This window comes from Prinia subflava, chromosome 5 (assembly GCF_021018805.1).
Source record: "Prinia subflava isolate CZ2003 ecotype Zambia chromosome 5, Cam_Psub_1.2, whole genome shotgun sequence".
Lineage (NCBI taxonomy): Eukaryota > Metazoa > Chordata > Aves > Passeriformes > Cisticolidae > Prinia > Prinia subflava.
In genome coordinates this window covers 52685561-52700999 of record NC_086251.1, presented here as the reverse complement: position 1 = coordinate 52700999, position 15439 = coordinate 52685561, and the positions used below count along the sequence as shown (strand labels likewise).

General features: G+C 38.2%; 1 protein-coding gene across 3 annotated transcripts in view; it reads right to left on the bottom strand.

Moving 5' to 3' along the window:
• PPP2R5C (protein phosphatase 2 regulatory subunit B'gamma) overlaps positions 1-15439 on the bottom strand; it is a 75170-nt gene that overhangs the window by 32446 nt on the left and 27285 nt on the right. Inside the window, exon 1 of one of the 3 annotated variants that reach the window (XM_063399380.1) lies at positions 13771-14023. The exons of the other annotated variants lie outside the window; for them this stretch is intronic. Coding sequence (XP_063255450.1) covers positions 13771-13864 — 94 coding nt within the window. The 5' untranslated portion in view covers positions 13865-14023. Of the gene's footprint in view, positions 1-13770; positions 14024-15439 lie in introns of those variants that run through there. 3 annotated transcript variants of the gene reach the window in all.

Genomic DNA, 15439 nt, shown 5'->3' with positions numbered 1-15439 from the left:
AAATATTTTACAGGTACTTAGAGCTTCCATAAGGATTACAAGAAAACACTTAACTACTCCAATCCGCTATTATCAAAGTAAAGCTGTTTTGTTCAAGGCCAGCCAGAAGGTGAGCTGAGAAGAGTATGTGGGTGCACAAGGGAAGTTTCCAATCCCAGGCAGTACCTGGACAGCAAACTGAAACTTCCAAAGTTTGTCCTTCATGTGAATCAGCTGCCCTGTAACTGGAAAAACCCCTGCCTTTCATTTCCCTGTACTTGAAGAAATTATACTGTACCTATCTGCCACTGTTCCACATTTTCACCTGAAAAACTGACACCAAAAATGTGACAGACACATAAAATATAATTACTTCCCTAAATACTGATACAAAATAAGGTTTAAAAATAATACTTAGAATTATAAATATGTGTCACATTTTCTACCTAAAATTCAAAAGCAAGTGCCTTTTATTTTTTTTTTTCCAATTAGTTTTTGGACTCAGAGGTATTCCATCTTATTTAAAAGTGTCTTTTTTCCATCAAACAAGCTCTGTTTAGTAATAAGCATTCAAACTTTATATTTTAATAAAGCAATAGCACGGATATTGTTTCTGTGTCAATCTGCAGCCTGGGTCAAGCTGGAACTCCACTTACAATAAAGAAGTTATTTCACCTATCACAGCTTGTGTATGAAAAGTCTTCACCATGTGTCCAGCTCTGGGATCCCTGACACAGGAAGGACACAGGACCTGCTGGAGCGAGTCCAGAGAAGGGTGATGAGGATGGTCACAGGGCTGGAGCACCTCATCTGTGAGGACAGGCTGTGGGAGTTGGGGTTCTTCTGCATATACGAGTAGTCTGGGGAGACCTTATGGCACCTTCCAGTATGGAAAGGGGCTACAAGGGAGCTGGAGAGGGACTGTTTACAAGGGAATGGAGTGACAGGACAAGGTGTAATGGCTTTAAACTGACAGACGGCAGGTTTAGTGCAGACATTGGGAAGAGATTCTTTACTGTGAGGGTGGTGAGACACTGGAACAGGTTGCAATGACAATGTCCATCCCTGGAAGTGTTCAAGGCCAGGTTAGATGGGGTTCTGAGCAACTCAGTCTGGTGGAAGGTGTCCCAACCCATGGCAGGGGGGGATGGAACTGGATGTTCTCTAAGGTTCCTTCCAATCTAAACCATTTTATTATATGAGTCTACAATACAGAAGTGCGGAGAGGAAAGCAAGAGCAACATGTTGGAATTCATTAAAGTACATAGCATTACAGATTTTTGGTTTCTACATAAAGAAATCTCTTGGTTAAATTTTCACTCAAAAGACTGGCTATTCATTTCATTATGAGGCTTTTAAAGTAATGTATTTTCCATGTAATGAAAAAAAAAAGGCTGTTAGAACCAAACGAGCTATTACCAGACTAATTAAACAGCAACTGAAAAAAAGAAAGAGGGAAAAAAAAATGACAACACCTCAAGAATCCTACAGCTTAAAAGCACCTGAAGGGAATGGGAAGCACATGTTTTGTCAGTCCCAGAGTGAAGCTCAAAGCAGGTGCTTTACAACACTAATCCCCTCTGAAATCTCCAGTCATTGGGGAATCCAGCACTGGTGGCAGCTATCTCCTAACAGAGACTACACCGTGGTTTTGTGAATAGAGGAACTAAGTAATGACATTTAACTGTCAAAGATTTAAGATGGGAGATTTTAAGGACTGATTAATAACAAAATAGGAAAAAAGGTCTGCTGTCATTTTAAACTATTTGGCATAATTTTTACATACTAAATAACCTGAGGCACTGAAATTACTGCCAGTAACTTTATTCCAGGTGTAAATCATAAGTATAATGATGATAAGAGTAGATCAACAGTGAATAATGTGCACAGCAAATTATCTAATGATTTTTGAAAAGCAGAGCAACGCTACTCTGAACCAAGCTCTGAACCAAGCTCACTTTATGAAGAGTTTTATCAGAAGTCAACTGTTTTATTAGAAGCTATGTAAAATTTTTAAAAAATGTAAGAGGATATTTGTCTTCATAGTTAAGAGAAATAAGGATTTTTCCACTATATTAAAACATTTAAAAACAAAAAGTGAAAAGTGATAACTGAATAAATATTTTAAAGGCAATGTAGCATAAAGAGGAAAACAGGAATGCTTACACAGGAAATGACATGTGAAACAAGCCGAAATGGGCTTGAGCTAATGAAACGGAAATTCTACCTGAAAATCAGGGAGAAAAATGGCAAGGAGGATAATCAAATAGACAGTGGAAGAAAAAAAGTGTCTTATCAGGGAAAGAGAGAAACTAAAGACAAAGAACTCTCAGTAAAGCTTTTTGGCACACATACAGTTAATATGACAGCAAATCTCACTCACTTTTAAACACAAAGCACTAAGAGAAAACCCCTCAATTTCATAGCCACTAGAGTGTGCTTGAATCCACTCTCAAGTTATCCAACATCTTCAAATGTGTTTGAAAACTTTAAAATTGTTTTTAAATATATGTAACAAATCTCTGAGAAAATGAAGCACTACTGTCATGAGGTCAGACCTCAATTAAGTTCTGTAACATAACTGAAGTGCATGGTGTAACTCAGATGATTTGTATTAAGTAAACTGAAGAAACACAAACTCTGCCACTCTGGACACCTGGAAGAAATAAGCATCAGGTAATCAGGCCTAACCATCTGCTATAAGCAAATGTGCTGTTTCCCTAACACACCCAAACTCCACACACCAACCCCTAATTCCAGTCAGATACTGCTCTGAGTCTGAGTAACCTGTCAATCCATAGTACCTGTCACACATCCATGATAAATACAATTCAAAGAACACTTAACTGCCAGAATGGAAAATAACTTGGTTCCTTCCCCGGAGCCTGTCAGACTGCCTCCCCCTCTCCTCGCTCCCTGTACATTTGTTGAAGCTGGGGGCTGCTGCTTGCTTTCTCTTTAGATGCTTTTGAATGACAAAATTGGTGAATTTAATGATAACACTTGGAATAATCATTAACAGATATCATAAGCTGGATCTTGTGTAGGCTTAGAAATAGATGACACAATAAATTAGAAAGCAGGAAGAAAAGCCCCTCTGGCTTTTCTATGATCAAACTGATGTGTTTCACACTCCAGTGCAATCTAAAGCAAATGCCCAGTCCCCATGAAGGAACTCTGGCTAAGTTATAAGCACGTCCTTGCTTTTCTGAAGCAAACATTTATTTTGAAACTAACAAACTTCCACAAACCTTCCTTGAGGACAATCCTGATTTAGTTTTCTAAATTCTCCACTCTATTTAAAATTACGAATAGGAAGGGTAGGTCTTCCGTCATAGGAATAGCTTAAACAGCACGGGTCACACTGAGCTTGAGATGCAAACTGAGGTCCTGAATGGCTGATCAACATTTACATCATCTCAAATTGTCACACATCATTACAAGATATGCAAAAGTGTTTTCACCAGAAATCAACAGGGCTTGTGTGGTTTTCTTGAGGGCAATTTCTCAACAGACATCAGTAGGCTGCAAGCCTATCTCTAGTACAGGTTTTTTTGGTATGTATTGGGGTTTTTTTGAGGGGCAGGGGGCAGGGTGGTAGGGGTTTTGGTTGGTTGTGTCGGGTTTTTTCTTAATTTGGGTTTGTGTTTTTTGTATCCACTGGAAAAAGCCCCTCCAATTCAGTGCATAGTTTTCCTCATTTTTTGGCATGAACAACCCCTTCTTAGTCCCACATCCTGTGAAACCTAGCTGCCCTATATGAGGGGATATTGGTAAAAGAAATGATCAAATAGCACAGAAGCAATGATTTGGTCAGAAAATAAAGAAATATATTTAGAACTAGGTCAGTAAATTGCTTAGCAGCCAATGCTGGCCATGTCAAATGCTAAGAGCAACTATGAGTAGTTCTCTATTAGGAAACAAAAATTACTTTCCAGCAAAGAAAATTTTGACTCAAAGTAGAAAGCCAACTACAGCCATTTAAAAATACATACTTTCAACATCTAAGACAAAGATATAATGTACCTACATGTTTGTCAGGAATTAAGTGCTTAATGATTTCCCATTCAACCCAAAACGAATTCCTGCACAATCCAACATTATTTTCCTCATATCACGTTTGTCTGAAAACATACACATTTGCTTCAACAGATGTCTTCAGTCTCTGGTCAAAATAGTTTCCTGTCTCACAAAGGAATTCTAGTAAGAACTGAAAACACACCTATCAGCAATAGTGTCCCTATTGCTTAGCTGCCAGAAAAGCTGACATTCTGCTGATAATTTCCACTCCTCTCACACAGGAGAAAGAGTGAACTGCAGTATGGAATACATTTACATTGAGGCCTCCAAGAAATCTGTAAATTTACAGGGCAGAGACAATTTGATTGGCTGTATTAGCTATGAATCCAAGTCTGACTCCCTATTACATGTCCAGAAGTCCTGAACATGTTAAGATATCTCACTTCCAGCACATTTTCCAAAATATTCATTATTCTATTTACATCTTCCCTTTTTAACAGATTTAGTGTGCAATGAAAGCAATTTGTTCTTCCACTTAACTACAAGCTTTAGAACGCTTTATTCCTTAAGATACATTAATGATTACTCAGTTTCCAGTGATATGAAGTGAGAAAACTTATGCAGTGAAATACAGGCTCAAAATTTTACTTTTGTGAAGATGTGTAATATTCTGATTCAAAAGCCATAAAAATTCTAATTTTGTTCTTGGACAAGAACAACTCAGTTCTTATAGCATGGAAACAACTTTGAGACAGTCTTCAAAAAAAACCTGTGCATCAATTTGTGGATTTTAAGACACTTTATATAAAAGATTAGATGTAACAGAAGCAAAAAGTATAAAAAATATTCCGGGAATACATTAGAAGAAAGTTTCTTGTGTTAATTTGACTCACTAGTTTGCTTGGAAAAATTTTTTGGAGAAAAATTTATTGCACTTAAAGAACACACACCACATTTGTGTTTTGTAGGCTTTGATAATTTTGTTCAAGTTTTCTTTCCAATACGACTTGAATGAACACAGGACATCTTTGAAACATCACTCACATTGTTATGCATTCACTTTAAATATAAAAGTAATAACAGAATTTGTTTCTAGAGGCTGTGTGAAGCCCCACAGCTGGTAGATTTAGTCCAAAATGCAAATTAAAAACCTTCCATAAAAATCTTTAAAATGAAAAAGTGCTTCAAACTGGTAGGCTTCTAGAAAAAATTAGAAAGGTCCCAAATGAACAATTTTTAAATCAGTTTTACAACTTTACATTTCATGTATATTTTTTCTTTGTATAACTTACACAAAGAAAATATTTACTTCATAAAATTCAGATCACTATCAGTAACAAGAACAATTATGAAAATTGACACAAAACTGTCACTTCCACTACTCATAACAATGCAAAGTCAGATCCCACCCCCAAGTTTAACTATACTTTTACAGAAGAAAACTTAACTGTCAAGTTATAGCAGAAGGGGTACCACATGATTTTTATGCCATTAAGTGGAATTCATTAAAGGGTGTGCAGATGTGGCTTTAAAACACCATGCACTCCACGTGCCCTTTATCTCAGTTTTATCACTTGAGTCAGGATGGTGCACACAGAGGGCAGGCACCAGTTCCGTGAGGCTGCTGAGACTCTGCTTTCACCTGTACGAGGTGTCCACCTCTGGCATGAAAGCCACCTCTCCCAGATGAACATCTTGTCTGCATATGATGCAAATATCCCTGTATCTATTAAATACTGCTGGTGCTCCCTTAATCTGTGTGGTTCACACTGCAGTTTCAGTAGCTAACTATTTGACAGCACATGGAATTAATTAGCTGATTTTAGAGAAGTCTCAATTAATTATTAGAAGCTTCAAACAGAAGTGGAAATAAAGATTTTCCACAGAAACAGATGACACTTAATTCTTACCTTAAAATGTATTTGACAGCAACAATCATAAAACAGTATGAATAAAAATTTGAGGGCATCCATTTTTGCTGCCTTGAAAGGGCATGCACGTTACTCCATGAGTCAGTAAAAGCAATGTAAAAATTCCAGCTGACTACCTTCCTATAATTTCATGGTATTTTTAGCTCAACAAAAAGTCCCCTTTAGAGACATTTTACAGTCATGCCCTCAGATATTTTACATGCAGTGTGAACATTTAACATCTTCATTGTTTCCAGCAGAAGAACTCGTACATACATTCTTCATATTGGCAAGGGGTCTATATGAAGGTAAAAACAACCCAACAAAGTTAAGAAAGAAGAAGTGACAGAGAACAAAAAGTAGAAACAGCAGTAAGGTAAAATAGACTCTGATAGAAAGTGATGCATGGTAAGTTGAGAGTTAATAAGCATGTCACCATGTTAAAGGCAGCAAGAATAATAACTAAGTAACCTCCTTTAAATCTGCTTTGGTCAAATATTAAAAACACTCCCCACGAGTTTCTTTGGTAGATACATTAAAAAACCATCAGTCTATGTCTGGCAATGTCCAAATGTCCTTCCAAAAGATCTAGCAAAACAGTACAAGAAGTAAAACAACACAGAGCCATTTGTACCAGTATCAGTCCTTTGATAATTCAGGTGATTATCTAATACTAACAGATGAAAATTTTCATAATTTGATATATACAAGAGGCCTCAGTTCATTAAAAATAGAACTGCTGCTTGTCCTTGAGGAAGATGGCCTTGCTTCCTCTTTTTGAGGCAACACTTTTAGAAAGGAGCAGTGGGTGGGTTTCAAAGCTAACAATTAAGTGTGCAAGTCATTAAGCAATCTTGAAGAGCAGCAGTAGCTCAGAACTTTCTAGAAGAAATTGGAAACTTTTGTCAAGAGGGATGACTATGAGCTCCAGGAGTCAGACAATGTACCAAATGAGACCAGGTAGGAACATAACAGCCCAAACACAAGGTTGATACCTGTTCTCACCCCTTCAAGTTACCAAATTATAGCTGGCAAATGGGGAAGGGAAGAACAAGCATTTTCATCTCCTTTAAATCTCAACTGAGGTTTACCCATTAGGTCAAAACCCAACAACAACTATGACCCACAAGCAGGATAGAAGGTGCATGCTGACCATGGGAAATCCCATTTATTGGACTGGCAGGGCTAAAAAAATTTGATGGTCTTTTGCATGGAAGTATTTCCACAAAGGTACAAACAAGCCTTCCATTTCAAAATTTCAATTCACTCAGAGAATTAACACAGTTCATCACTACCATGGGAGCATCTCAGAAGAAAATTAAGATGTCTCCTCTATGTACCTTTCCTCTCAGGAAGACCTTGTTCACCTATCACAAGGAGCGATTGTACCTTAAACGTTTACTGAATTTAAATGTCCTAAAGAATTAAAGAAAATTAAGACTTAAATAAACATACATGCTCAGACCAAACAAGCTCACCATCCTTAAAATACCTACTTATGTGGAAGGTGCAAGATGCATGCGAAGATGAAGATTATAGTTACATAGAAAATAGAGAAGGAATAAACCAGATTCATTTTCTGCTGCAGAATATACTAAGAGGAAAAAACCAGTATCATGAAAGGTGACTTTGAGATTTTTAGGTATGCTTTTATAATCAGAATAGGCTAGTTTCAGAGTATAATAAAATATTAATATCCTCCCAAAAAGGCAAACTCAGCACACGTAAAGGAAATTATGCTTGAAATGTATCAAGTTCTTGGAAAGTATTAGAAAGCTGGTACGTGACAATTATCTTTGGATTTTTATATTTTTAACATAATGTTGTTATAATGCAGGAAGATTACTACAAACGTGTGGTAAGGATGTGTTAGAAATGACACTGTTCAACATTTTCATAAACACCACAGAAGATGAATAGCAAGGTCACAGAGTTTGTTAAATGCTGTGTTCATTGTCAATTCAAACTTGTCAAAAAAGGCTAGAGAAAATTCTCACAGTACTGAGCAAATTAATTCAATCTATTAGATCTTTCCAAAAGCTGATAAACGTAAAGAAATGTGGGTAAAATAGCTGTCTGTGTACACTTATTAATTCTGTCTTATTTAGAAGTATGGACTGCTGCTGAGCTCCTAACTGAAGAATTAGAAATGAATAAAACATCTTTTTAGCATGCCAATGTTTTTAATTCTGCATGCAGTTCCAGTCACCCATCTTTAAGGGTTTGCCAAAACATGGTAAGAATAATTTAAAACACGATTAAGACCAAAAAATTGTGAGTAAATAGAAGTAAAAGTACTACTAATAGGCATGCTTACACCAAGTATTTAAAAAGTCTGCCTTAGTAACTAAAAAGAAAAGAAAGGGAATAAAGAGCGTTTACAGTAAGAATATTGCTCTTTGAACTTAAAAAAAAAACACCCTACACTTAAATGCATATTGTACTATTTTTACATCACAGCAGGGTCAGTCATTTTTTGGTCCCACAAGCACCAAAGAATGACAGAACCATAGAATAATTTTCACCAGAAGGGACAGTCATTTCTGTTAGTCTAATCCCCCACTACATAAACCCAGCTGCTCTCCAGTCAAAGTATCTCCAATTACAGAGATTTCACAGCCCCTTTTGGAATCTTGTTCCCGCTTTTAACCACTTTCACAGTGAAAATATTTTTGCCTTGCATACAATTGCAATCTGCAGTGTTTGCCAAGTCATATTGGTTACTTCTCATTCACTCACTGTGGACCTCTGAGAAAAGCACAGCTCTGTGCTCCACACCCTCCCATCAGTTAGCTGAGAATCAAATCTCCCCTTACCTTCCTTCCTTTAGGCAGAACAAATCCAGTTCTTTCAGCCTCCTTTGTACATCATGAGGGAAATGGTTACTGTTCTGCATGCTGAGTTTGGTCTGTACTACTTCTGAAGTGAGAGCTTTGGGCTCTGCTTCCCATTTAATTACAAAATAGATAAATTTTTATTCTTCTTTTAGCTCAGACACAATTCCTGCTAAGCAACAGTCTAACAACAGTTTTTAGCAACTGGTTAGACAGAAGTATTTTCAGGTCAATTATTTTTCAAGACAAACACATGATGGATTTTTTTAAAAATGAAAGTGCTTTTCTCCTTTAAGACATAAATTGCCCAACTAAACAATGATCTTTCACCCCCTTTGAGGAACGTGCAAATTTTTATCTAAATAATCAGATATTTACATCACAGCAACACTACCATTGACATTTTTTGCCCTGAAGAACACTGTGTAAAGGTGGAATCTGAACTACCTTCGATGATCCCTCACTCAAGATGAACAAGCAACACACAGAAAAAATGGACAAAGTTAACATCATATCATCTTTGAAAAAAAGCATCTTCCACAAAATCTAAAGTAACTTAAATAATGACAAGTTAAATCTGTCAAAAAACACTTGCTGCTCTGGAAGGCAAAGGAGAAGGGTGGACAATGAGATATTTGAAACATGTTATGGCCTACAGGAAGCATCAGTTTGAGTTAACATAGTATCAGGGTGTTCTCACCCTTCTTCCCACACAACTTTCAGTATGTCTTGCAAAACATCTTGAAAATAATTTTTGAAAAGCATCAACAGATATTACCAGTTCCAGCCAGTCAGCAACCAAGCCATTAAAGTAACCTTTACATTCTGCTAATTCTGCCATTGCAGATCAGAACAGAGTTTTATTTGTATTTTGTTCAAAATATGTCTCAAGTTCATAAAAATATTGGCATCTGGCCTACTTCTATGCTCTGACAAAAAAATATTAAGGGATTTTTCTATCAACACTGAACTATATTCCTAATGAAAAACATCTACTCCCCCAGAGTATTCATATTTTACCTACAGAATGAATTGCTATTATTTTTTACCTGTTACTACACTCTATTACAGTTGTGGCTTTGAACACTCAACAGTAAATATGACGTCTAGTGTCAAATATTTATTGTTTGTCCTAATCCATGCAGCTTTTACAGTTACTTTCTCTGCTTGAAGTGCTGACATGGAAATCAAAATGCTTCCTTTCCCCAAGCCTCACCTTCTTTATGTGGCTTGTCCTGTCAGGGCCTTGAATGCACTTCCATCACCCTAGACATTTATCTGCCAAAAGGGCTCCATGGGGAGGGATGCATCCTGAAAACACCATCTAGATCTGCTTCCCTCCTTGCTGCAAAAATGCTAAATTCATAATACCCAATAAACCTCTTAACGTCATCTTGATTTCAAGTGGCCTGTTAACACATAAAGATTCTAAAGGAGCTCTCCATGCAGATATCCCATGATGAGTTCCTTTAGCTACATGTTTCACCAGGTCAAGTACCTATCCAAGATCAAAAAACCACAGTAGTTATTCCATGGCTGTAATAGCTCTTAAACTGAAATCTTAATTTCCTGGAAGCTTTGTATCATTCCAATACAACTAAATTTTCAGTTCATGATGACAATCAGTGACACTCAACTCAAAGGCATAACGTTCAGCTACCTTCTAGATAGCTGATCTAGAAGGATGCATGCAGCAGTAGCATAACTCAGATCCCCAGGAGAGCCTGTGGCTGACCAAAGCCTCACCAAAGCCACCCCAGCAGGCCAATCACTCTCACTGAGGCAATGTTTTCAGCACAAGCAGACTACATACAGCAGTGGTGCCACACCACTTGCATTTAGCGTGGATTAGGCTCTTGTGGCACGTGTTATTCTCCAACAATGGGTCAAAAGTCACCTGCATTTCTGATTTCTACGCACTGCTCCTGAACAACTGCCAACAGTCTACAGTTGTGACAAAGGGCATGGTCTCACAGCACCTGAATGAAGAAAGGAGAGCAGCTATACTGACACCGAGCAGGGTCAGCCGACAGTCCCGTGGTTGCTGAACAAGTGCTCAGTGAGGAGGGACACCAAGCTGGATACTCGACACTGGGATCCAGATCAGCAAGGCACATGACAGGACAACCACACAGCTGCAACCCGGCTGAGGCAACAACCAAGGCCACAGGCCTGAGCCTAAAGACAGCTCCTGAATCAAAGGGGAATCCCATCAAGGCTCACAGGTCATTCCACAGCAGTCTGAGTCAGGACTACATGGCTACACCATACCCAAGATGAACCTGAGTACCGGCAGCCAAATGAACTGCTGGGGGACGGGGCATTTGTGGCTGTGACACCTCCTATCCTACAAGTACCTCAGTTTCATCTTTTGCTGCTGGAGATACCAGTGTCAGCAATGGCAGTCAATCAAATTCTGACATTCTTATTTCCCATTCATAAGACTTTGACATAATTTTTAAAAACCACTTGCATCTGTTTTTCCAATTGTGTTGTTTAGGTACAGATGTAAGCAACCCAGAAAACAAAGCTCCCTACAGTTCAGGATGCACAGGAGAAAGGTTCTGATCTGGCATGACTCTTGCTTGCTGAAAATTTCCTTTTTATTCTGCAGAAATTACATATTTCACATGATCCAGGTACAGAAAGTGCTTTGGAATTTAACGTTAAAAGATTGTAATTTTTATTTTCATAGAAGCACCAACAGTGTAGTCCACAAGGCTTCGCATATTTTTTAGAAGCAAGATGGAATTCAAATATGGTAGCTACACCATCTCAAAATTGAAATAATTTTATGGGACTGGTGCTTAAGAAATATTTTTTCCATTTCAACAAACTACATCTATGAGAAACACCCAAGGGGCTTATGCCATTATCCCATGTCCTTGACCCTGAAGTTTTAGCTCTTACAGTTGCCAAGAACACTTCTGCTAGAAATTTAATCCTATATTACAACAGATGATGCAGAAGGACAACTGTAAAAGCAGCATGCATTGGGACAAACAGTAATAACGTGTCATTAGCCTTCAGAATTACCAGCTAATTTTTACTGCCATTAATTTTGTATGTATTGCTCTGACAGGCTTCATTTTGGAAGCATCAGTACTGGTAGCATCAGTGCAGCTGGTGACATGAGGTACACAAAAAACCCAAAGGAACTTCTGCACACATGGATGTATGGAAGAGATGCTTTGCTCTTCCAGTGTCAAGAAACTCCTCTGGGCTGTAATACCAGAGAACCATTTTATTTCCTACCTCCTGAAAAATGAAAAACAATCAATCTCCCAGTTATTCTTTAATTGCTTACAAGAAAGTCTACTCTCATAGTCCACTGAAAAACTGTAACCAACCAAACAGAAAAAAGCCCGTATCACCCAAAAAAGCCCTAAACCACAAAACCCTTTAACTTCTCCTTTACTGCCGTATTATTCAGTGCACCAAAAAAATAGGTCTTGGGCAATTAAATTTCAGAACAGTTTCTCAAAATCCATTGTTTCCATAATTATGTATCACATTGGAGCAACATCAGGATAACAAGTTCAATGACAAGAACCTTGTAATCATATTGAGACAAAGGATTAAGGACAATCATTGCAATATTTCATCATTCTGATTCCAACCTTGGTTTGTTTCCCTAACTTGCACCTTTAAAAGATGGTGCTTTTCCCCTTCCAAAGGCAGCATCTAATTGAAAATTAAGATGATTTGTACAGAGTGAAAAGCAAAGGCTTGTCCACAGGTCAGGCAGGTCCATTTATATTTCCTTGATAACAAGCATAATGCTTATTTGAAATCAAGGGCATTTTATTGCATTTCCTCCTCAGTCATAGATCAAAATTAGTTTTCTAGAATTCATCCATTGCCACTTCAGACAGAGGTTATGACTCTTTTAAAAGGTAAAGAGAAATCATGATTTTTAAATACCTGAACACCCATGCTCCTACTGAAAAGAACAGACTTCTGAACAGTTGGGGTTTATAAACTTCCAAAGCAATTTTTTTTAATGTATGGAGTGGTAATGAAAAAAGAAATTCTTTCCAGTACTAACATCTAGCCTATGCCAATGAAAGCTGAGAAGCAAAGGTAATTAAGAAAGGTATCAGCTATGTTTCTTGCATATAAATACCATTGTTCAAGGTGTGCGCATCCCAGCTAGTACATGTTCTGCCTTCATAAAGTTCTATACCAGAACCACCCTAAGGCATTTTTAAAAAGCACTGGTTGCTTAAGAGCCAGCAAAAAAAATACACCAAAATTCCCCAACACAATGCAAAATTTTACTAAGTAAAAAAATACAGAACAAGAGATACTCAATGTTGTACAGAAGTGTCGTACCAACATGTATTTCCAAATTATATAAAATGTAATTTGCAATGCACTAATTCCATAAACCCCAAAGAACACATTCGGTGAAGAACTGAACATTCAGAACCGCACAACACGGTAGGCACATAAGAGCTTGCTTGTTAAAGCCAAACCGCATCCCTTCTAGGAAATGCCTTCTAAATACATAAAGAATATTTTCATAGTAAGTGTCACATCACCTCCCCCCTCTTCCTCTCCAACACTTCCAATTCTTCTACAAGCTGCAGTGTATTTTAAGGGAGCTCTATCTGAACAATTGAAACAAAAAAAGGCTTTGAAGCACACCAAAGATTTGCCCTTTTTCTTTAGAAACGATATAGGGATAACTTGGCTTTTCCCTCCCCCCCTCAGTACCTTTCTGGGGTAGTGACTTCACATCCTTTGACATCAGCACAGCTTGGAAGGGGGATGGGAGAGTTACGGCAGAAAGCTGTAAAACCTGCTTTTAACTATGTATGCAATGCCTCCACGAATTCTTAAATCTTCCCCAAACAAATTTAATACAAAACGGGTTTTGCTCTCCCCCGGTTTTACTGCGGCTGTGACAAACCGAGAGGGACTGAGCTACAAAGGATTTCCTGCTCCCCTTCTCCGAGCTCCACAATAGCCATTTATTCGCTCGTCAGAGGGTCGCGATCACTCTCACACGCACAATAACTCACCTCTAATATGCAAAAGGGCCACGGGCTGGAACGGCCCATTGGAATTGGCTGCGTCAACCACCATCCTGCTGCCAGCTCTGTTACATGTCAACATCTAGGCTCCAGCAGGCACAGCACTGTATTCCTTAAGGCAAGAAACCAGCCTCCATTTTAGTTTAAAAAAAGACAGAAACTGAAGCGCTCTGCAGCTGGAGGGAACTGGCTGGGGAGTGATGTCAGCGGGCGGGAGGAGCCCCATTGGCCGACGGCAGCAACTTCAAATGACACCGAGGAGGCCGCGAATGAGCGCGGCCGGCGCGGGGCTCCCCCCGCGCCCGCACGGCCCCGGGCCGCCCGCGGCAGGGGCGGAGCGGCTGCGGAGATGACGGGGCTGCTGCGCTGGGTTCGGGTTTTTTATTATTACCAGGATGATCTCATTGCTGCTGTTGTACCCCCGCCCCCTCCATAATATTCAGTAGCACCTGCTCGAAAGAGCGCATGCATTTTTATTTTTCCTCTTTCCTTAGCCTTTTCTTTAGTACGGTTTCCCAGGATTATCAAACCGATGTTCCATTTAACCGTGGAAAAACACAGCATTGAGGACAACATCTACAACTTCAGCTTTCAAGGGCCATAACAAAAGGTAGTTAGCTCATAGTAAGACACAGGTCCTTGGATTATTATTGGTGATTTGGAAATATAAAACCTTATTAGCATTCCAGGAATTGTTTTACCACTGGTTACTAGTATGTACATTATGAATAAAAATACATATATATGACAAGCAGCAGATGTTTCATGCTGAATATTTCTTTTAATGTAGAAATGGATCTGCCTTCAGTTTACGTTAATGTTTCTAAAACTGGATCTTGCAAAATACTGGTTTTCGTTTCTAAAAAGATCAGTATAATAAATAGCTTTTTAAACGATTACTGAAAAGTAAAGGACTAAGAAGCAATATATAGGCATAAGGAAGCAGTTTTGCTGCACAATCTCAGAAGTACAATAAAAAAAGCACAGCATAATTTCTGAACTTGTTAGTTCGATTATTTAAGATATTTACAACAAAACTGCGAGCAGCCTTTTTTTCATCATATGAGACTTAAACATTTATTTTTACAATGAACTATTTGAAGGTCCATTTTGTCTGCTGGGAGTGATGTTCAGAGAAACTGGCACTGTTACTTGTGCTGTCTCCAAATCTGTTCTTCTCCCCAAATACTATATGTCACATACTAGTGCAATTTAGTATGTAAATTACTTAGCCTATGACACTGTCCTAACTTCAATCTGCTCAAAAAAACAAAAATGGGGGGCACATCAGAAGACACTTTTCCATTAGATAATTTGCTGATGAAAATTTGAAATAAAATCAAATTATAGGGCATATGTACCTGGTTAGAAAAATTACATTACACTACAATAATACACGTACAAAGGTGAGGCAGAGCTGTACTGAATATTATTAAATTGGTGAAGGGAAAAGACTAACTGGGATATAAAAAAGAAGAATATCGTCCATAAGACACACAACAAAATCAATTGGATTTAATGACTGCTGACAAGGCCCAATTTGAAGTAGTACATCCTGGATGTAAACCTGATGAGAAAGGCCCAAGACAACAAATCTTTAAAATATTACTTAGTTAAAAAAAATAAAGCTCCTCTGTTTGATGTGGTGTGTGGGTTG